The 21,322-nt window shown below is 51.7% G+C and overlaps 2 protein-coding genes across 8 annotated transcripts; both read left to right on the plus strand.

Annotated features, from left to right (window-relative positions):
- The first annotated feature begins 149 nt into the window (after positions 1 to 149).
- Positions 150 to 5,005, plus strand: Pygo2 (pygopus family PHD finger 2). 6 transcript variants are annotated; one of them, XM_028753174.1, is made up of 3 exons: positions 150 to 454; positions 851 to 900; positions 2,292 to 5,005. In XM_028753174.1, the coding sequence occupies exons 1-3, from the start codon at positions 352 to 354 to the stop codon at positions 3,354 to 3,356; spliced, it is 1,218 nt and encodes a 405-aa protein (XP_028609007.1). In that variant the 5' UTR covers positions 150 to 351; the 3' UTR covers positions 3,357 to 5,005. The 6 variants fall into 6 exon arrangements, with proteins under 6 accessions (XP_028609007.1, XP_028609010.1, XP_028609009.1 ...); XM_028753177.1 differs by lacking the exon at positions 150 to 454 and adding an exon at positions 504 to 563; XM_028753176.1 differs by lacking the exon at positions 150 to 454 and adding an exon at positions 550 to 563 and having other exon boundaries at positions 749 to 900.
- Positions 5,006 to 6,651: 1,646 nt separating this feature from the next.
- Pbxip1 (PBX homeobox interacting protein 1) lies at positions 6,652 to 19,321 on the plus strand. 2 transcript variants are annotated; one of them, XM_028753258.1, is made up of 12 exons: positions 6,652 to 6,717; positions 7,639 to 7,731; positions 9,139 to 9,223; positions 12,993 to 13,119; positions 13,328 to 13,395; positions 13,463 to 13,622; positions 15,310 to 15,537; positions 15,651 to 15,674; positions 15,937 to 16,019; positions 16,121 to 16,249; positions 16,883 to 18,102; positions 18,500 to 19,321. In XM_028753258.1, the coding sequence occupies exons 3-12, from the start codon at positions 9,173 to 9,175 to the stop codon at positions 18,591 to 18,593; spliced, it is 2,184 nt and encodes a 727-aa protein (XP_028609091.1). In that variant the 5' UTR covers positions 6,652 to 6,717; positions 7,639 to 7,731; positions 9,139 to 9,172; the 3' UTR covers positions 18,594 to 19,321. The 2 variants fall into 2 exon arrangements, with proteins under 2 accessions (XP_028609091.1, XP_028609092.1); XM_028753259.1 differs by lacking the exon at positions 7,639 to 7,731 and having other exon boundaries at positions 6,657 to 6,717.
- The last annotated feature ends 2,001 nt before the right edge of the window (positions 19,322 to 21,322 follow it).

Consider the following 21,322-nt stretch of genomic DNA (forward strand, 5'->3'; position numbering starts at 1 on the left):
GTCCCCCACACAGCACGCTAGCTGGGGCGGCGACAGCCGCACTCCGAAGGAGTGGCGTGGCGAGGCCCAGCCTTCCTGGGTGCGGCGTCTGGGCCCTTCCCAGCTTTCCCTCCCCACCGCGCTTGGTGGTGGCGGCCCATTGGAGTTCCGGTTCCGGTTGCTGTGGCTGCGGGCGGGCGGTGAGTCTGGAGCAGGCGCGCAGTTGGTGCTCCGGCTCTGTGCTTTCCCTCTCGGCGTGACTAGGGCTTGCTGCTGCCCGGGGGGCTGTGCTGCCCCTTACTCCCCTCCGGGCGATGATGCGGCCTGAGGACGCCTCTATCCCCCGCCGACGCTGACTCGGGTCCCCAATCCATGGCCGCCTCGGCGCCGCCCCCACCGGACAAGCTGGAGGGAGGCAGCGGCCCCGTACCGCCCCCCGCGCCGCCCAGCACCGGGAGGAAGCAGGGCAAGGCCGGTGAGAGCGCAGAGAAGGGCAGGGCCTGTCGAGGCCCAGGACCCTGGAACCTCGGATGGAACGGTTGGGGGATGGGGGAGGTTGCCTAGGAGCCTGGAGGTAGCTTCAGGTGAGAAGGGTCAGTGGTTGGGGACAGGTGCCACAGAACATTTCAAGTTTTGAAGGACACTGAATTAAGGAAAACTTGGTAGTTTCAAGAGATTGGATTATCTTTGATTTGAACGAAGATGTAGCTGAGAGTGTAGCCATACTAGCTGTTTTTCACATTTTACCCCTGTTTCTTAAATAAATAAGCAAGTGTACGTGGAAGTTAGAGTCTGGAGAGTGGCTGGGAGGAAAGAGACTGTAGAAACCTCAGGAAAACTTGCCTCCGTCTGCCCATTGCTGCTCTTCCAGGTCTGCAAATGAAGAGCCCTGAAAAGAAACGAAGAAAGTCCAACACTCAGGTAAATGGGGGTCTGTGGTGGAAGTATTTCCTAGAAGTCCCTCCTGCTTTGTCTAGCTGTGTACCTGGCTGCTCGTTTGTGCTTTCCACCAGGTGCAGGATCAAGAAAAAGCGGAAATACTCTTCTCTCTTTTCCCTTTCTGGTCCTAGTTCTGTCTTGATTACATTTAGCCCAGTCTTTTCCCCTTCGTTTTTGATACAAGGTCTCATGTGTCCCAAGCTGGCTTCATATTTGCTGTGTGGCCAAGGATGACTTTGTATCTCTATGATCTTCCTGCTTTGGCTTTCCAAAGTGATGGGATTCCAGATGTGTACCACCATACTGGTTACTACAGTGCTGGGGACCCTCTGGACGAGTGCAGGTGCCCTTGGAGGCTAGAAGACGGGGTCAGATTCCCCAGAACTGGAGGAGAAGCATCTATGAGCTACCAGGTGGTTGCTGGGAACAGAACCCAGAGCTTCTGCAAGATCCAGAAGTGCTCCTAAACCTGTGAGCCATTTCTCCAGCCTGCATGACACTTTAAGGTGCCCAGCTTTGCTTTTACCTTTGCTGGCATGACTGGCATGTACCAGGCCCAGCTTCCTGAGTCTTTTCTAAGTGTCATAACACTACAGTGCTTTACCAGTTGTTCCTATTATAAAAGTTGAGAGAATACAAGGCTTTTAAAAAATTAAATACTTCCTCGGGCTAAATACTTCCCCGGGCATGGTGGTGCACACCTTTAATCCCAGAATTTGGGAGGCAGAGTCAGGCAGATCTCTGTGAATTCCAGGCTAGCCTGGTAGACAGAGGGAGTTCTAGACCAGCCAGGGGGCCTACACAGAGAAACTGTCCCCCCAAAAAACCAAAAAGTTAAATATTCTGAGTGCTGGCCTACCTAACGTGCACAAAGCCTTGAGTTCAAACCCCAGCACCACATAAACCAGATCTATGCAACCCAGAGACAGAGGAAGGAGGATGAAGTCAGCCTGGGTTATATAAGACATTGTCTCAAAATTAAAAAATTTTAAAAAGTAATTACTTTGGGGTCAGACCTGGATTTTGTATTTTTTGTGATTCTTGATGTTTTTATTATTGTATTTAGCTATATGTATATGCGAGTACAAGTGCTGAAAGAAGCCGGAGATGTGAGCCCTCCAACATGGGTACTGGGAGTCACACTGGGGCTCAACCACTGGGCTATCCCTCCAGCCCTCTCTGCCTGCCTTTTGGTGTTTTGTTCTTTTTAAAAAATGGTGGTGTTGCACCGTGGGCCCTGCCTTGCACTCTCTAGCATGTCTAAGGTCAGTCAGAGTTTTGGATCTGAGCTGTGTCAGCCTCCAAAGAGTGTGTTGTGTCAGTAGTGCTTTCTTTGTTTGCCTCTGTCTCCCATCTTCTTCTGTTTTCACTAGGGTCCTGCATACTCACATCTGACGGAGTTTGCCCCGCCCCCGACCCCCATGGTGGATCATCTGGTCGCTTCTAACCCTTTTGAGGATGACTTTGGAGCCCCTAAGGTGGGGGGCGCAGGCCCTCCGTTTCTTGGCAGTCCGGTGCCCTTTGGAGGCTTTCGTGTACAGGGGGGCATGGCAGGCCAGGTACCCCCAGGCTATGGCACTGGAGGAGGAGGGGGTCCCCAGCCACTTCGTCGGCAGCCCCCTCCTTTTCCACCCAACCCTATGGGTCCAGCTTTTAATATGCCTCCTCAGGGCCCTGGCTATCCGCCCCCAGGCAACATGAACTTTCCCAGTCAACCCTTCAACCAGTCTCTGGGCCAAAACTTTAGCCCACCTGGTGGGCAGATGATGCCGGGCCCAGTGGGGGGATTTGGTCCCATGATCTCACCCACCATGGGACAGCCTCCTAGAGGGGAGCTGGGTCCTCCTCCTCTCCCACAACGCTTCACCCAACCAGGAGCACCTTTTGGTCCTTCTCTTCAGAGACCTGGTCAGGGACTCCCCAGCCTGCCTCCCAACACAAGTCCCTTCCCTGGTCCAGACCCTGGGTTTCCTGGCCCTGGTGGTGAGGATGGTGGGAAGCCCTTGAATCCACCTGCCCCCACTGCTTTTCCCCAGGAGCCCCACTCAGGCTCCCCAGTTGCTGCTGTTAATGGGAATCAGCCCAGCTTCCCCCCTAGCAGCAGTGGTCGAGGTGGAGGCACTCCAGATGCCAACAGTCTGGCACCTCCCAGCAAGGCAGGTGGAGGCTCAGGGCCCCAGCCTCCCCCAGGCCTGGTATACCCTTGCGGTGCCTGTCGGAGCGAGGTGAACGATGATCAGGATGCCATCTTGTGTGAGGCCTCCTGCCAGAAGTGGTTTCACCGCGAGTGCACTGGCATGACCGAGAGTGCCTATGGCCTGCTGACCACCGAGGCCTCTGCCGTCTGGGCCTGTGATCTCTGCCTCAAGACCAAGGAGATCCAATCTGTCTACATCCGAGAGGGCATGGGCCAGTTGGTGGCCGCTAACGATGGGTGACTCTAGTGCCACAGCCTGGGGAAGTGCACCTTTTCCACTGTGCTCCTGCAGAGTGGCTCTCGCTCCTTGTCTTCCACTGGCATCCGATGGAGCAGAAACATGGTTCCTGGAAGCAGAAAAGGAACTGAACTGAGGCAGGCAGGCAGAAGAGCCTGGGTTGCTTTGTTTTATTTTTTTGGTTTTTTGTTTTTTTTGGGGTTTTTTTTGGGGAACTTGTGCACTGAGTACCTTCAAGATCCAGGAAACTAAAGCCTTGTTGTGCAGAGCCATTCCTAGAGTCTTTAACTGGAGGCTGCAAGAGAAAAGGGGCTGGAGGAGTTTCAAAGGGCAAGGATATCCTGTGTGCAGATGAGAGGTAACCCCAACCCCCGTGCCTACAATACCTGTGTAGCCCCATGGCTGCAGCTGTAGCTCTTGGAGTCACATATTCAAGGTTTCTTCGCTCCCTGAGCGAGAGCCCCTTTCCTCGGTTCTGGAAACAAATGGTGATTTCTCTCTGTGTCCCTTTGCTTCCCCTGGACCTGATGTACTCTATTCTCCTTGGAGCACCAAATACCTTGAGGAAACAGGAAAGTTCCTGACTAGAGCAGTTGTCTGTCTGGGGCTTCAAGACTGTAGGTAAGAGATGCTGAGAAGACATCCTCCTCATACCAAAGTCACTGGTCCTCTCTCAGCTTCTCTTGTATTTTTCTCTCAGTGACCATGGTTTGCCAAAAAAATTGGGATATGTGGTCTGAGTGACGGGAGTATTTGAAGTTGGAGCTCCCCTGGAAGTCTGGACTGGAGGTGTCGCACCCCCCCACCCCCACTCCATCCACCACCACCACCCTGCCCCTCGCACCTATCTGGTGCACAGTATGACAGTGCTGTTCTTCAGCTCTTGGTGCCCCTGTTTCCTCTGTCTCGGAGAAATGTTTGGGAAGGCACGAAGCCCTTATACCTCATTCCTTCCCTGATGAAAGGATCCAAGGGAGGCCCTGCCATGGCTCTGGGGACATGAGGCTGAGCAGCAGGACCCTCAAGGCCATAATACTACAAGCTGAAAGAACCTGAAGTTTTCTGCTTACCCTTTTTTATCCTGTGATGTCATCTTGGGTCTGGTGATCCAGCAGCTAGGCTGGGTTTGGTTTGGTTTGTTAGCACTTCCTGCCAGTGATGGGACAGGAGCCCCTTCCAGCTGCTCCTCTTTCCAGTTAACCCAAATGTCCATTCCTCAAATAGGTGGGGACAGCAGGCTTGGGTGTGGCTCTCCTGAGAGAGTTGAAGGTGCCCAGCTTGACAATAAAGGCTGCCCTCTGGGGTGCCCTGTCTCAGTCCTCATGTTCCCTGCACAGGGAGAGAGGACACTCAGAGTTGGCAGCCCTTCATGCTGAGAAGGATGAGGGTGGACCTGCTTCTTATTCTGTGCCCCTCAACTCCTAAACTACATGTGACAGCCTCTCTGCTTATCTTTGTGTTGTGCTGTGGTTTTGTTCACCCGTTACCTGCCGATACTTTTTGTGTTGAATCCATGGTTTGTAAAATGCTCCCGGGGAGGGCCCATCCTCTTGTTTCTCTCTGCTACTTTTTGGAAGAAAGTGGGTAGGCAGAGATGTGGTTATAGGATCTTTTTGTACGGTTGGGTTAATAAAATGACTTGAAAATCCAAACAAGGACTGTTTTGTTACTCTGCAAAAACCATTGGGATAAGCCACTGCTAAGAGGATGCCTAGAGGGTGAGGCTGTCCCTGCTCTGAGCTGCTGAGCTGAGAAGGTCTCCAATTTCCCTGTTCCACTTTGTGGGTCCTCAGTGTGGGAACCTCTGTTTTTGGAGCAATTCTTGGCTAGTCTGGAAGCCAGATGGAGTTGGAGCCAAAGCCTCTGGCATCAGTGCCTGAGCTCTGGGTTTAAACCTTGCCTTTCTCTTAAGTCTAGATTTTTTTTTAATTTCAAAAATTTATTTGGGATGCCCAGGGAGATAACAGGTGAAGATACTTTGGGCTGACCTAAGGATTTGAGCTTGATCTCCCGAACCTACAGGGTGGAAGGAGAGAACTGACTTGGTAGCTTGTCCTCTGAGCGCCGTGTATCCCACTGCTGGTGTGTATCCACGCGCACAAATAAGTAGTGTGGGGTTTTTGGGGGTTTGTTTTGTTTTTAAATTTGAGTTTTCGGGCTGGATGGCTCACCAGTTAAGAGCTCCTGCTGTTCTTCCAGAGGACCCAGGTTCAAGTCCCAGGGCCCACATGGCAGTTCACAACCATCTGTAACGCTAGAATCCTACAGCCATGCAGGCAAAACACCCACACACATAAAAATTTGAAATTTCTTAAATGCTTCACTTTCCATTATATAGATGACAGTGCTCCGCTGCTGGGTCACATCCAGTCCTGAATTTAATTTGTGGATGCTTTTCTGCCTCTGTTTCTTTCATTGTTTTTGTCTGAGTTTTTTGCTTTTGTTTTAGTTTGGTTTTTGATTGGAAGTTGTTCAGTGTTTTGTAGCCCAGGCTGGACATCAACATCCTCTTCAGTCTCCACAGTGCTGGGATTATAGCACCTACCTCCTCCATTAATTTTTTTAAAAAATTATTACCTGGTGTCTGTATATGATCTGTTGAGGTGCAATCATGTGTACGTGTGGAGGTTTTACCCAGCTGAGACATCCCTCTGGCCTGAGCCATCCCACATGGTGTGTGTGTGTGTGTGTGTGTGTGTGTGTGTGTGTGTGTGTGTATAGCAGGATCTCACTATGTAGCCCTCACTGGCCTGGAACTCACTATATATAGATCTGGCTGATCTCAAACTCAAGAGATCCACCTGGATACCTGCCTCTGCTTCCCAAGCGCTGGCGTTAAAAACGGGCACCACCACGTTTGGCCGTCTTCCATTTCCAAAGTAGTGGCATCCTCTGTCTGCGTTGGGGCAGATAGGAATGGCGGGAGGGCTATTTCTAAACCCACAACTTGCACTGGACCCCATCCCCCATACTACAGCTGTCTCTGTCTATCCTGGGATAGACAACATGGCACCTGGTCCTTGCAGCCTCATCAGACAACACCTTTCTGTTTTAGGTCTTCCTACTAGACACTAGACATCGAGAAAAGAGAGGAGGTCCCCCCAAATTTATTTTGCTGGGGACCACAATTGCCCACCAAAAGAAAAACCAAGGGATAGATACTGCGTAGATCTTCTTTCCCCTCCCTGGGCGCTTAAGTCCAGCTTTTTATTGGTCAAAAGTTCCCCCTCACACACCCCCGCGGGGAAGTCGACTTTTCACTGGTCAAACACTAACCACGTGACTCCCCTCTTGTCTTCCTGGGCTGGGAACCAGGGGAAGTTGCAACAAGTTAAGCTGAAGACTGAAGCGAGAGCTGGGTCAGGTAAAGAAAGCCCTTGCTGGGAAGGGGCTGACAGAATCCCACTTTATCCCCAGATAACAAAGGAGGGCAAAGCTGTATAAAAGGAGTGGGCACCCCCGGCGTCCACATACTGCCCAACACAGGACCGAAGGGCGGGGAAGGAGGGAGACAGATGGTTCCGAAGCAGGAACTCAGGCAAGTTTTTGTGGTCCCAGGTCCTTCCCTTTAAAGGTCAGAGAAGGATGTTAGAATCAAGGGCATATCAAACCAGACTTCCCAGTTCTGTGCAGACTGGGAACACTCTTTTTTTAGCCATGTTTAGAAACAGCAGAAGTTTTTGTGGAATTCTGCCTGAGTGAAATGGGGAGAATAGGGAGTGGGTTTTCTTCATAGAGGTCAAAGACTAACCTCTCTAAAATCACAGCTGGAAAGGGTGGCGGCTAAGTAGCCGCTCGATTTCTTAGACAGGCTTCCTAATAAGGTATCGATGTGCCGGCCTAGGAGAGTGGGGATGCTTGTGGGTATCAAGGTTTGGGACCCCGAGTGCAGGGGTTCTAGGAAGTCTTCTGCTTAGGTTTTGGGTTTGTCTTGTTGACCCAAATACCATACCATTGCTGGTTTCCATGGAGACAGTGGGTCTGACATCACCCTGGTTGCCATGGTACTTAGTTCTGGAGGACCTGAGCAGGCTGTAAACAGCCAGGGATAAATAGGGACTTCTGCTCAAGCTGCTGTGGCCACTTCCTTCCTGCTGCCACCTGTTAACAGTCACACAGCAGCTGGGGATAGCAGGCCAGCGGAGGAGCTGAGAGCCTAAAGCTGAAAGAAGATGGCTGCGTGGATGTCACTAGAAGGAGGGGTGTGGGGAGCTCGTTTTTGGGACTTGGTATAGGGAAGTCATTGCAATTGATCTGTACCTTTGTGGGAATGGGTGCTGTCTAGGAGACATGAGCATTGAGGAAGACAACACTAGATGTCCTTTACCTATCTTGGGCTTGAATCTTGACCAACAAGAGCCACGGGATTTTTTTAAAGGTAATCATGCAGGACTTAAACCCAGCTGGAGTAGATGGGGAGGGAGCATTTTACTGGTACAGTCAAATTTCACGCTCTGCCTTTTCTGCCTGTGGGTCAGCTGTCTGTCACTCCATCCTCTTGCTTGATCCCAGTTGCACCTCCCTAGGCCAAGGGTACAGCCTTGCTTTATGCTGGTCTTTGGAAGTAGGAGTGATGCCTTAACCCCAGCGGCCCTCCAAGATGATTAGGAAGAGATAGGATCAGAGTCCCAGTCTCCTCCCCCCCCCATTTTGCAGATTTTAATGTTATTTATTGATGGTAATTGCTACATCCCTCCCCCCGCACTTCTCCCCAGTCACTTTCAAGATCCCTGAGATCAAACTCTCTAGAATTTACGATTGAGAGTGAGTGACCCAGGTGGACCACTGGGCCCTGCAGCATTAGAAAGCTTCCTGCCTGGCCTGATCCTGATCACTTCAGTGGCAGTCCTAGCTGAGGCCTGCACAGCCAGTGCTGAGAACCCCTAAGACAGCGTGGTTCCCAACCTTCCTAATGCTGCAACCCTTTAATACAGTTCCTCATGTTGTGGTGATCTCCAACTATAACATTATTTCGTTGCTACTGTAATTTTGTTCAGAACTGTAGTTTTGCTGCTGTCATGAATCCTAATGTAATTATCTGATATGCAGGATATCTGCTATGTAAGCCCCGTGTGGTGTCGACCCACAGGTTGAGAACCACTGCCCTAAACCAAGTGTGTGGAGGACGGATGGTGGATGGGTACTGAGACACTTGGGCTGTAAGGAGGCTGGTGGGCCTTCTCTTTGGGTTATGTGGGAGGACAGTAGGAACTATGGAGGACCCAGGTATTGTGAAAGGGACCCAGGTCATTTCCTTCTCTTCAGTTAGTCAGCCTCTGAGATTCTTCCTCCCTAACCAGAACACCAAGGGTTGGACTTTTCAACCTTTGTCCTCTGAATTTTTAAGGCCAGCGCAGTTTCTCAAGGCCCTATGGGTGAATACTACCAGGAAAACTATGGGATCTGGGGCAGAAGGACTGGGACCAGCCTGGGGTTTTGAAGAGATTGCCCATCTTTTGATGGCAGGAACCCTGTTGCTGCTGTTTGCCTCTCTGAAGGGAACTCTCCTCTTCTTCCTCCTCTCCTTCCTCCTCTTCCTCATCTTCCTTTTCCTCCTCTTGTTTTTCCTCCTGCTTCTTCTTCTCTTCCTCCTGTTTTTCCTCCTCTTCTTTCTTCCTTCTTCTTTCTTTTTCTTCTTTTGGTTGTTTCTTTGAAACAAAGTTCATCTGTGTTGCCCTGGCTGTCCTGGAACTTGCTCTGGCATTACACTCAAAGAGCCACTGGGATTTAAGTGTGGGCCTCCAAGCCCAGGAACTCCCATTCTTAAGAGAGCTTTTCTCTGCAGGTGGCCACTCTAACTGCACTGGACCTCTACAACTATGGCCTCCTGCCCAGACTCAGATAATAGCTGGGTGCTTGCCGGCTCTGAGGTAGGAAGAGTGGGCCTGGGAACCACATGGGAGAGGGGATTCCTGCAGGGTTGGACTGCTTTGACTGGAACCTGCAGGAATAAGGGTCCAGAACAGCAAGGTGTTGAGTGAGAGTGCCCGGGAGTAGGGAATGAAGAAGATCAAAGCAACAGCTGGGACCAAGAGATCTTACACAAGTTGGCAACTGATGCCAAGCAAGTTTACTAAGAGGTATAGTGTCATATATACTATCTACAGGGAGGAATGGCTGTGGTCAGCAGAGAGCTAAATCAGACAATGTTGGCAAAGAACACAGGATACCTCAGACACAGCTGCCTTGGAATTGATAACCACAGTCTAGGGGAAAACGTCAAATTACCAGAAACTGCAACCTTGACTCCTTCAAGACACTGGCTCCAGCCTTAGACCAGCATTGATTGCCAAGTCCGTTCGTGAACAGGGACACAGAACTAAAGTTCCCTTTGTCCTTTCATCAGGACCTCTGAGAAAGTCTTGGGTTGTCCTCGCTCCCCTTGCTGCTTTTTGGATCTGTCCTGTTTTCTTGGTCCTGATGGTCATTGTAGAGTCCCTGTCGGCTCTTATGGGGCTCCAGTGGAGGGAGGAGATCTGGCACAGAGCTCTGGTGTTGAGAAAAAGGGACCAGATAGGTTAGCTGAGAGAAGCAGAGAGGAGCACCAGTGAGAGTAAGGTCATGAGGTGACAAAGGGGAGCCATGTTAGGAGACTGAAGAGCCTTAGGATAAGGTGGACCCCTGCTATGAACAGTGTTGGAAGGGCCTCTTCAAGGGTGTTGTCTTAGGGGTGCTATTGCTGTGATGAAACACCATGACCAAAGCAACTTGGGGGTGAAAGGGTTTATTTCAGCCTATACTTCAGGTAACAATCCATCACTGAAGGAAGTCAGGTCAGAAACTCCAACAGGGCAGGAACTTGGAGGTAGGAGCTGATGTACCTACCCATGGAGGGGTGCTGCTTACTGCCTTGCTCTCCAGGGCATCTCAGCCTGCTTTCTTCTAGAACCCAGAACCACTAGCCCAGGGATAGCCCACCCACAACCTCCCCCATCAATCACTAATTAAGAAAATGCTCTATAAGCTGGGTAGTGGTGGCACACGCCTTTAGCCTTTAATCCCAGCACTTGGGAGGCAGAGGCAGGCAGATTTCTGAGTTTGAGGCCAGCCTGGTCTATAGAGTGAGTTTCAGGACAGCCAGGGCTATGCAGAGAAACCCTGTCTCAAAAGAAAGAAAGAAAGAGAGAAAGAAAGAAAGAAAGAAAGAAAGAAAGAAAGAAAGAAAGAAAGAAAGGAAGAAAATGCTCTGTAGACCACGCTACAGCCTGATCTTATGAAGGCATTTTCCCAGTTGGGGTTCTTGACTCTCAGATGACTCTAGCCTGTGTCAGGTTGACATAAAATTAGCCAGCACATGTGTCATCTGATGAGCAGACAGTGCAGGGCTGCTGAGTTGGAGAGTAGCCTAACACTCACTGTCATTGGCAGGGGACCAAGCCTGTGTGGCTGGGTGGGGACAGGGATAGTGCTTTCAAAGCTTCTACAGCCTTCTAGGGCGTATTTGTTAGGGCAGGAAACCAGAGGGCTCCTAATACCACCAAGAAGGCAGGAGGCCTGCCGGTCTGGGAACTAGTAGCTAGAGAGGGATGATAGGCTGTGTCAAAGAGATCTCAGAGACTTCCCTAGAACCACTAGGAGGAACTGGACGTGGTGGAGTCCCACCAGGCTATGATCCCACTAATTGGGAGATGGAGGCTAGAAGATCAGGAGGTCAGGGTTATCCTTGGCTATATACATATCCTTGGATATATGAGATCTTGTATCAATCAATAAATAAATTAATCATTTAAAAATCAGTAGCTAAGCTGGGTGGTGGTGGCGTACGCCTTTAATCCCAGCACTTGGGAGGCAGAGGCAGACGGATTTCTGAGTTCGAGGCCAGCCTGGTCTACAGAGTGAGTTCCAGGACAGCCCGGGCTATACAGAGAAACCCTGTCTCGAAAAAAAAAAAAAATTAGTAGCCAGAGAAGCCACGGAACCCCATTTAGACTTGTTGGGTTTGAGGTGCACTTTAGGAGACCAGCTTGGTGTAAAGAGTTGACCTCAGCAAGGACCCTAGAGTAGAATACAGGGACCAGTGCTCAATGGTGGGGGTTAAGATAGGCCCTGTGCTTAGTGGGCCCTGGTCTCCTGTCATGGTGCCTTTGCTGACAGCGGGGGACCTGGGCCAAGTATTTCACCTGTTCATCCTCTACTGTAATCCAGTATTGTGATTCTTGCCTTGCAGGGGTAACCCCGAGAAATATGTGACTTGTAAACTGCCAAGCAGTATACTGAGGTCAAAAGTTATTCTTGAGCCAGGTATGGTGGTGCACAGCTTTAACCACAGCTGTCAGATGACGGAGGAGGCAGAGCTCTGTGAGTCTGAGGCCAGCCTGGTCTACAGAGTGAGTTCTAGGATAGTCTAGGACAGTCAAGACTATGTAGAGAGTGTATGTGTGTGTGTGTGTATATATATATATATTCATTCTCCCCCTTGGAAAGTTGGGGGAGAAAACTTAGTGGGAAGCATGAGACCCTGACTTCAGATCCCCAGACCTACTAACACTGTGATATGCTAGTGCATGTTTGTAATCTTGCTGCTCCTATAATGAGAAATGAGTAGGAAACAGGAGACTTCTCATGAGTCCAAGGCCAGCTAGTCTGTAAATACAGCAGAGAATAATGTTTCAAAAGAGGCCGAAGGGGAGGGCTGATGCGAGTTATCCCCCTCCCTTTTCTTGCTGTGTAGCCCTGACTGGTCCAGAACTTACTTTGTAGATCAGGCTGGCTTGAAATTTGCAGAAACTCATCTGCCTCTGCCTCCTGTGTGCTGGGATTAAAGGCCTGTGCTACAACACCTAGCTGAGGTTGATTTCTTACCTCTACACTTATATTGTGATATTATGTGTGCCTTCATAGACACAAACAGACAGACACACAGACACACATAGATGTGCACATACACATGTACAGACACACACATACACACACAAAGAGGGGTGGGGAGGCAGGGGAGAAAAAGTTATTTCTGGAGGTAGAGCGGAACCCTAGGTGGAGTGAGCGGGTGGCAGTCTGCCAAGGGGTTATATGCAGCAAAGTTGCCCAAGCAGAGTAGTCAGAGCTAAGGGCCAGGCTGTGAGCCAGCACCATGGGGTCAGGCTGGCTGTGGCTGGGGGTAGTTTGGCCTCTGCCAGTAGCTGCTGGGAGATGGCTGTCAGGGGCATGTAGGCCAATGGGAAAGGCCAGAGAACTCAAGATGGATGTGTGGGTGGGCAGAGGAGAAAACAGCTTCAGGGGTGCCCGAGAGCATAATCATGACCTGGGTTCATGTGGGTTCTGGAATTGAACTCAGGTCCTCTGGAAGGGCAGCTGTGGGTTGTTGGCACATGGGGAGCACAGCACTGATGAGAGGGGGCAGGGATCCTAGGTATTGTTGGCCTCCCTCAGTGTCTGCTCAGTGAATGCTCTGGTCCCAGAGCCTTGCTAGAGGCTATGATTTCATAGAAACCTGGCCTTGAGCAGTGGGGAAGGCTAGGTAGGGTGTTACAGAGCAAGTAAACACTTTGGTTAGCACCAGAGTAGAGCAGGCCAGTTTCTGAGATGTGGGCTGTGGTATCTGAGTGCAGCTAGCCCCTCAGGTCCTATTAGGGAATTTCTGTTCCTGATTTTGTCTGATGTCCTGACAAAGTATCTTAGTTCTTACCTCCCTCTCACCAGAATCTACCTGTGGAGACTCTAGGCCCAGAACCCAGGATAGACCCTGAATCTGAGGGAAACCCCCAGGCCCTTCAGGACTCCTCCAAGGCAGATGGCAAAGAATTAGCTGGGACCTTGGATGGAGAAGGTAATGGGGCTCATGGAGGGTTGGGGGTAAACTGTCTTCTTATCTTTTTGGTTTGGGGAAGGGCAATCACCTAGGCTATTTGCCTGCTAGTCTTGCTTTATGAGCCAGCACACTCTGAAGTGGTTGGGGCCTGTGGGTGCTAAAGGGCTGCCCTGTAGTAATTCATTTCAGGACAGTGGGTTTTTCTGGGTTTTATCTTCTACCACAGAGACGCTTTTCCAGACGGAAAGTTCCCAGAGTGAAAGTACTGCTCTGCCAGAGGAGTCTGAGGCCAAGGTGAGGGCCTTCCCTGGGGCGGGGAGGAGAGTAGAGAGGGCACGTCTCACAGCTTCATCCCCATCAGGGCACTCTGGGAGGTGATGGTCATGGGACAGAGACCCCTGGAGACACAGTGGTCCAGGAAGATTTGCAGGAGACTCCTGAGGTGACGAACCTTGGACCAGACACACAGGACCTGGAGAGTGAGATCCATCCACAGAACCTGCCCTCGAGTCCCAGAACAGGTCAGGGGCCATTTGGCCTTCTGTTCTCCACCTTTTAGAAAGCATGGAGAGATGGAAGGGTGGTTCAGCAGTTGAGAGCACTAGCTGTCCTTCCAGAGTACCTGAGTTCAATTCCAGCACCCATATGCCAGCTCACAGCCATCTGTAACTCCAGACTAGAGAAGTTAAGGAGCTTGAATGAAGGCCCATGGCTGGATGATTCTTTGCTTTCTTCCCTGTGTCCTCTTTTCTTGCTTCTAGAGCAGTGGTTCTCAACCCTCCTAATGTTGCGACCCTTTAATACAGTTCCTCATGTTGTGGTGACCCCAACCATAAAATTATTTTCTTTTTTTTTTTTTTTTTTTTTTTTTTTTTGGTTTTTTGAGACAGGGTTTCTCTGTGTAGCCCTGGCTGTCCTGGAACTCACTCTGTAGACCAGGCTGGTCTCGAACTCAGAAATCCACCTGCCTCTGCCTCCCAAGTGCTGGGATTAAAGGCGTGCGCCACCACCGCCCGGCATAAAATTATTTTCATTGCTACTTCATGACTGCAATTGGATCATAATATAAATATCTATGTTTTCCAATGGTCTTAGATGACCCCTGTGAAAAGGTCATTTGACTCCCAAAGGGTCACGACCCACAGGTCAAGAACCTGTTCTAGAACATACCCTTTATTTCCAGAGTCCTCTCCTTGTGCTGGCTCTGGACCCATGATGAGGGAAGGTAGGAGGCTCAGGGACTTTGTAAGAAGCTGACTGGCATGAGCCAAAAATCCAGTCAGACTATAAGGGATGCAGAAAGGACATGCAATTCAGCAACTCCTGAGGGAGTGGGAGGGAGACAGCTCTGTCAGGTGATGCATAAGAATGAGGGAGAGGCAGGGACAGTTGGAGGTGCCATTTGAGAAGAGTCTTAAGCATAGAGTAGGTCAGGAGAAAATATTCCAGAACTTTGGCATCAGCAGAAGACTGGGACTAGTCCATAGTCTGTCCAAGGCAGTAGCAGAGGTGACAGGAGACACACCTCCCACACCCTTTATCTCTGTCGAATGGCCAGGGGAAGCTGAGGTGAGACCTAAGGCAGGGACTGAGGCCTATAAAGAGAGTCTACTGACTGAAGGCCATCAAGTGGAGAACAGCCCGACTGTCTGACGTGGGACAGAGAGGGAAGACTGAGGTTAACCAGAAAGGCAGTGCTGTGCCCCTCCCTGAACCCAAGGTGGGGTACACAAGGAAAGATGGATTTAGAGGGTAGTGTGTTGAATGTCCCCCCACCCCCGAGGGGGGCTGTGCTCAGGAGAATGTGGCTGGAGTACATATAGTCAGAGAGGCACGCCTGGGATGCTGGGAAGGCCACAGTGGGGAGGGCAGTGGAGTGGGTGAGAGGTTATGAGGGAAATTATTAGCCTTAGGACTGGGAAAAGCCAAAACAACACTGTGGCCAAGGAGTTTAGAGGGTACCCAGGAGGGAGGCATCCTGTGTAGAAACTTGTACACTGGGAGAAGGAGGATTTTAGGACAGAAGTGGCTCTTGTGTTTGTCGATGACTGGACAGGGCTAGTCAGTTAGTATCCAGGCCTGAGTGGGCAGTCTTCATGTGCTTTCTCTGTGGCAGGACTGGGCATCCCTGTGCCTTCCTCCTCTTCCCCTGTCTCCCTGTGCTCACCCCCACTTGCCTCACTGCCCTGTCCCCTTCCCTTCCTTCAGTTTGGAAAGAGCATCACTGCTCCAGCAGTGACGATGACACTGACGTAGATGTGGAGGGTCTGCGGAGACGGAGGGGCCGGGAGCCCAGCCCACCCCAGCGCATGGTACCCGAGGATGTGGAGGACCAGGCCAAGGGCGAGGGCATAGGTGGAGAGCTGGGCATCTCCCTCAACATGTGTTTCCTGGGGGCCCTGGTTCTTCTGGGCCTGGGGATCCTCCTGTTCTCTGGTGAGTACTACCAGCTGGGCCTCCAGTCTGTCCTTTGACCCTGCCTTGCTGTTCTGTCTGCCCTTTCCTCTCCCTGCTTGCCTGAGGCCTCACCAGACTGTCTTCATCTTCAGGTGCACTGCTGGAGCCCGAGACTGGTGAGCAGAAGACTCCCCGGCTTTCTTTCTGTGTTGGGTGGTAATGCACGTTGTATGGGGAGAGGCTCTCAGGTAATGTGTTCGGAGTTGCATGTTAATTTCTTCAGCTGTTGAACTTGTCAGCTGTTCAAGGTGACATTTGTCCCTTTAACTCAGCAGGACTATGAGCCATGGGCTGTGCTCGGGGAAAGAGGAGTGACTGAGAGAGGGTGATGGGCTCTGTGGATCAGAGGCTTAGATTCAGATGCTCAATTGCCCGCAGGGCCCATGGAGGAAGCTGAGTTGCAGGTCTTTCCGGAAACTGGGCCAGAGACTGAGCTGGTAGACACTATGGGGAACAGGCAGGTGTGTATGGGGTTTCCTGAGTTGGGTGAGGGGTGCTGGTGGGGAGGAGCTGGGCTGCCCTGCCTGGGAGGGCCATGAAGTAGCTGCTCTTCTGTCATCAGGATGAAATACAGCAGCTGCAGGCCTCGGTGCCACCAGACAGTGTCCCCAACCTGCAGAGTATGGGGCTTCTGCTGGACAAGCTGGCCAAGGAAAACCAGGATATTCGGTTGCTGCAGGCTCAGCTGCAGGTGGGCCCTAGCAAGAGAGAGGAGTTCATCTGGCCACCTTTACCCAGGTGTATGTCCTAGTGGACTCCCCCAGAAGGAGTTTTCCCTATTCACCTGACCTTGGAGCCTCGCTCTTTGCTGTAATGAGGGTATCTTCTTGGTCTTGCTTACCTCCCTCATGGTAAGGACTGGGTTAGGGCCGGCGTACCTGTTTTACATGTCAGGTTACATGAGTGATGAGGGTGATCTTCCGATTTGAAGAACATGCCACGGCTCATACTAAGTGCTAGGATCAATGCACAGTGTCTGCTCTGGGTATAGCCAGTGGAAGAGGGACGAGGAGGGCTAGAGAGTGGCTATGCTGGGTCTAAAAAGCATGCATTTGTTGTGTAAGGACATTGACGCTGGGTAGAATTTGACCATCACAGGAACTGGCTCAGATGAGGGGTGGAGAAGAGGAAGAATCCTTCTGGCTCTCCAGGCAGCACTGGGGCTCAAACCCAAGGCCTTGCATGTACTATGCAGGCTCACTGCCAACAGAACTGCATCTTTACCCCTTGCCCTCTCTAAATAGAATAGAATTGGGGTAGAAGGCATTGTGCCCACCCTGACAAGGGCTTCTTCTGTTTTCTTTTGTTCCTAACTACATTCTAGGCTCAGAAAGAAGAGCTTCAGAGCCTGTTGCACCAGCCCAATGGGCTAGAGGAGGAGAATGCCCGGCTCCGGGAAGCCCTGCAGCAGGGCAAGACCTCCCACCAGGCCCTAGAGTCAGAACTACAGCAGCTAAGGGCCCGACTCCAAGGGCTAGAGGCTAACTGTGTCCGGGGTGTAGATGGGGTGTGTCTCAACTGGGGTGGAGGTCCACAAGGTGGCAAGGCCACCAAGGAACAAGGCCACAAGGGGCAGGAACCAGACCCCAGCTTATTGGAGCAGCATAAGCAGCTTGAGGCTGAGGCCAAGGCCCTAAGACAGGAGCTGCAGAGGCAGTGGCAGCTCTTGGGTTCTGTGCACCGTGACTTGCAGAGGGGCTTGCAAGATGTTGGCCAGGGAGCCCCAGCTCACGCTGGCCTGGCTGAACTTGGTCACATGTTGGCCCAGACGTTGCAGGGCCTAGAGAACCAGGGTATTAGCACTGGCAGGTCCTCCAATGACTCGGAGGCATGGTTCCAGAAGAAGCCTCACTTCCAGAATCCCAGGGAGTGGAGTGGGAAGGAGAAGTGGCGCAGTGGGCAGAGGGATCAGAAGGCTGAGCACTGGAGGCCACGGAAGGAGGAGTCTGGCCAGGAGAGGAAGAGGAGCTGGAGGGACGAGGGCAGGGAATTCACAGGACACTGGAAGGAAGACAGGCTGAGGGCAGAAGAATCGGGGAGCAGAAAGGACAGCAAGCGGCAGGACCCAAAGGTACACCCTAGGAAAAGTGGGAACCCACACTCTGGAGAAAGGCAGAAGCATTCTTGGGGGAAAGACAACAGCCCTGGCACCCTGTCCTCCTGGGAGGAGCTGCTGAGGCGCAAGTACCGGCCCCCTCAGGGCTGTTCAGGTGTGGCCGACTGTGCCCGGCAAGAAGGCCTGGCCCTCTTTGGCGTGGAGCTGGCCCCAGTGCGGCAGCAGGAGCTGGCCTCTGTGCTGAGAGAATACTTGGCTCGGCTCCCCTGGGCTGGGCAGCTGACCAAACAGCTGCCCCTCTCACCTGCTTACTTTGGAGAAGATGGCATCTTCAGGCATGACCGCCTTCGCTTCAGGGATTTTGTGGATGCACTGGAAGACAGCCTGGAGGAGGTGGCACTGAAGCAGACAGGTGATGATGATGAAGTGGATGACTTTGAGGACTTCGTCTTCAGCCACTTCTTTGGAGACAAGGCACTGAGGAAGAGGTGGGAATGGGGCGTGGTCGGGGTAGCTGACGGGTTTGAAGGCGTTGGGCCCTGATGAAGAGGTCTGTAGCTTGAGTCCCTCTCTTGATTTCTGATTCCCAGGTCTTGGAGAAGGCTTCTGGGTATACTTCCTATCTTCCCATGAGGGGCTGCAGTGGTCCTTGGGGGGTCCCCGTTTGAACTAGGATCCCCTTTCCTCACCTTGCCTGTACATAGAGGGCCCCTTCTTGTCTCCCGCAATGGATTCATCCTGGCACCCAGGTTTCTCCCACGCTTGCAGCCGCCTGAGTTGGCTTCCACCAGAGGAAGAGGGCTCCTTCTCCTTAGGATCCCCATCTCAGTACGTGACATTGCTTCCTGAAGGCTATTTCCTGCCTCCTACCCTGTCTCCCCATAGGTCAAGAAAGAAGGAGAAGCACTCTTGGAACCCCAGAGTTGTGGGACCCCGGGAAGAGCACAGCTGCCATCCCCACCACCATTACCAAGGCTGAGCCCTGCTCCTGCTGCAACAGACAGCCTTGGCGTGTACCCAGCTCAAGATGCCTGGAATTGTGTGACCCTAGAAGCTATGCTCCTACTGTCCAGCGGGCCCCTCCTGGCTCGCTAGTGCCCTTGAATGCCCTTCACAGAAGAGAGCAAAGCACTTGGCTCTGCACTGGTACCACTTTTGCTAAAAAAAAAAAAAAAAAAAAAAAAAAAAAAAAAGGGCTATAGTCGGCACTACTGAACTGGTTAAGCAAATCTATACAAATGATAAAGGCCCTAGGTACTAAGCATCATATAGGGGCCTGCTGGGGAAGACTCTTATTCTGAAGCCAGAGAGCTGTCCTTTTGAGTCCACAGCAGCGCCTACTACCCTGCACTGGAGCTGCTGGTTGGAGACTTAGCTCCAGACTTGCCTTGGGGTTTTGTTAGCTTTGTTAGAGACAGCTGTCACTAAGCCTGAGGAGCCCTCACCACGCCTCTTGCGGCTTTCACCTCCTCACCAGAGCTGTACACCATGGTGGGGCTCTGTCACTTGAGGTGGTCTCTAAATGCAAGGGACCCCTTGCAGTCACCACTCCAGTGTTTAGGCACAATCTAGACACTGTACTCCCTCTCCAGGCTGAGTGGCCTCAGGCCAGGTCATCCTCCAAGTGTGCTGTCCTTATCCTCAGAAAGAGGCCCGAAGGGAATGGAGTAAATAAAGCAAAGAAGCAAACATCTTGTTTCTGCCACAGGAGAGTTGGTTCCTTTTTTGGGGCATGCTGTGGAGGACAGGGAACTCGATAGCCTGGGTCTGCAGAGGTGAGGGAGCCACTAGGTGGCGCACTGGCTCCACATTTCTCTAGACTTTTCCTCCCTCCTGCCCCTGGTCACCACCCTACAGGACCCTTACCCACTGACTAGCTTTCAAGAATTCCCAGAATCCCCCTGGTTATTATTTGGGACCACTACCTCAGTTCTAACCTCTATGCCATTGGTAGCACACCGAGCCTCTAGACCTGGAAATCTCCCAGGGTCTGTGACTACTCAGGCCAGGTCAATTAAGGAGGGGATTAAGGACTGTAGGCTCTAGAAAGGTGTTGGGATCGGTTTCTGAATTATTTAGCAATACTTTTATGTCACTGTTTAAAGGATTTTAAGTACAGTGGCTAGTTTAATTTCGGTGCTAGACAAGACAGGTGGAAAGGGTGGCTGATTCCACAAATGTCTAAACAGTCTATTGTATGGTGTGGGGAAAATTTAAGAAGGCCGCCCGGCGCAAGCCCCAAAGGGGCTTCCGCTGCCGTGGCGTGGCAGGTCCCACATTAGGGAAGAAGTCATATGGTTCCAGCGGCCTGGAGGCCTTGGCGGCGACAGGCCCCAGTAACACGAGGAAGTCCTTGGTTCCAAAAAGGTTTATTGTTTATTGTCATGGCGGATAAAAGATGGATCTAGGCGTACCCCCCAAAACAAAAACTCAGGGCAGTCCCGAGTTATATAGGGAGGGAGAAAGGGGGAGGATTGGGGGAGGATCTGGGGGAGGCATATTTAATTTGCTCTGCCTTCTGGCCTTCATTAGTATGTAAATCCCTAGGGCCTGAGGCCTATAGCCCTAGGGCCTGAGGCCTATGTGACTCTATGGAGACCGTGACTGCTTTTCAGGATCCTGGATGATGGGGGGGGCCGAACTCCTGCCGGTTCTCGCGCAGAATTCCACACAGAATCTCGGGGTTCTAGGCACCTGCTCAACCATGACCCAGGATACCCTTACGCAGTCCCACAGTATGGGGCTGGAGGGATGGCTCAGCCATTGAGAGCACAGGCTGCTGTTCTCCCAAAGGACCAGGTTTGATTTCCAGCACCCACATAGTAGCTTACAACTGTCTAACTTCGATCTCCAGGGATCCAATGCTCTCTTCTGCCTTGTGGGATCAGGCACACACACAGTACACAAACGCACACGAAAAAACAAACAAACAAAAAGACACCCACCACATTTCTTTTTTTTAAAGTCTACTGTGTATCAGAACCTGTGAGTGAGGCCCTAGGATTATAGACCCTTTAATATGCATAGAATCTGCAGCAGGAGGAACTCTGGTTAGACTTAAGGAATACTTTACACAGGTTAGTGTTTCAGGCTGGGGGCTTCAGGAAGGAGCCTTCTGGTTTAGAAAGACAATTGTATTCCGTGTCTCTCTGGACCAGTGTCCCTTCAGAAGGAAGGCAGATTTAATCCTGCTTTTGCTGCTCACTCAAGGATCTTCAAAGATCATCCTGCTTACACAGCTGTGGTGACCTTGGCAGCTGGGAGAGAGCTCAAGGCCAGAGGCAGGCAGGATGCTGGGCCTGGAGACCGGGATACACAGGCTTGCCGTGGTGTCCTAGAGGGTGTTGGTATGGGGCTCTCTGGCCTCTGGTTTCCGTGTCAAGGGCTCATTTCTGTTGGATAATAAATTTTGGAGTCTCAAGAGTTCCTCTAGCCCCTTTTCTCTTCTTACACACTTGGGACTTTATAAGTTGAACTGCATCTGCAGCTGCCAAGCTAGGAAGGCTAGGAGAACCATTAACCCGAGGGGCGTGTTGGGAAGGCCAGGGAACCAGGTACACTGGGGCCCCATGGGGGGAGAGCCTCATACCCACCATGGCCCTGAGGTACCTCTCCCTGTCACCCTCACAGACCGCCACACTGTAGAGTGAGCACAGGCACTCCTCTGACTGTGGGGCCAGTGTGTGGGATGAAGTGTTGAGAAGGGCT

Source organism: Grammomys surdaster, unplaced genomic scaffold, assembly GCF_004785775.1.
Source record: "Grammomys surdaster isolate TR1022 unplaced genomic scaffold, NIH_TR_1.0 125946, whole genome shotgun sequence".
Taxonomy (NCBI): Eukaryota; Metazoa; Chordata; class Mammalia; order Rodentia; family Muridae; genus Grammomys; species Grammomys surdaster.

What these genes read in the sequence shown, in the direction of transcription:
- Pygo2 (XM_028753174.1), top strand. Translation starts at nt 352, where the DNA reads ATGGCCGCCTCGGCGCCGCCCCCACCGGACAAGCTGGAGGGAGGCAGC. An exon ending in GAGGAAGCAGGGCAAGGCCG is followed by an intron (nt 455 to 850) that starts GTGAGAGCGCAG and finishes CTGCTCTTCCAG; the next exon opens with GTCTGCAAATGAAGAGCCCT. An exon ending in GAAGAAAGTCCAACACTCAG is followed by an intron (nt 901 to 2,291) that starts GTAAATGGGGGT and finishes TGTTTTCACTAG; the next exon opens with GGTCCTGCATACTCACATCT.
- Pbxip1 (XM_028753258.1), top strand. Translation starts at nt 9,173, where the DNA reads ATGGCCTCCTGCCCAGACTCAGATAATAGCTGGGTGCTTGCCGGCTCT. An exon ending in GGGTGCTTGCCGGCTCTGAG is followed by an intron (nt 9,224 to 12,992) that starts GTAGGAAGAGTG and finishes CCCTCTCACCAG; the next exon opens with AATCTACCTGTGGAGACTCT. An exon ending in ACTGCTGGAGCCCGAGACTG is followed by an intron (nt 15,675 to 15,936) that starts GTGAGCAGAAGA and finishes AATTGCCCGCAG; the next exon opens with GGCCCATGGAGGAAGCTGAG.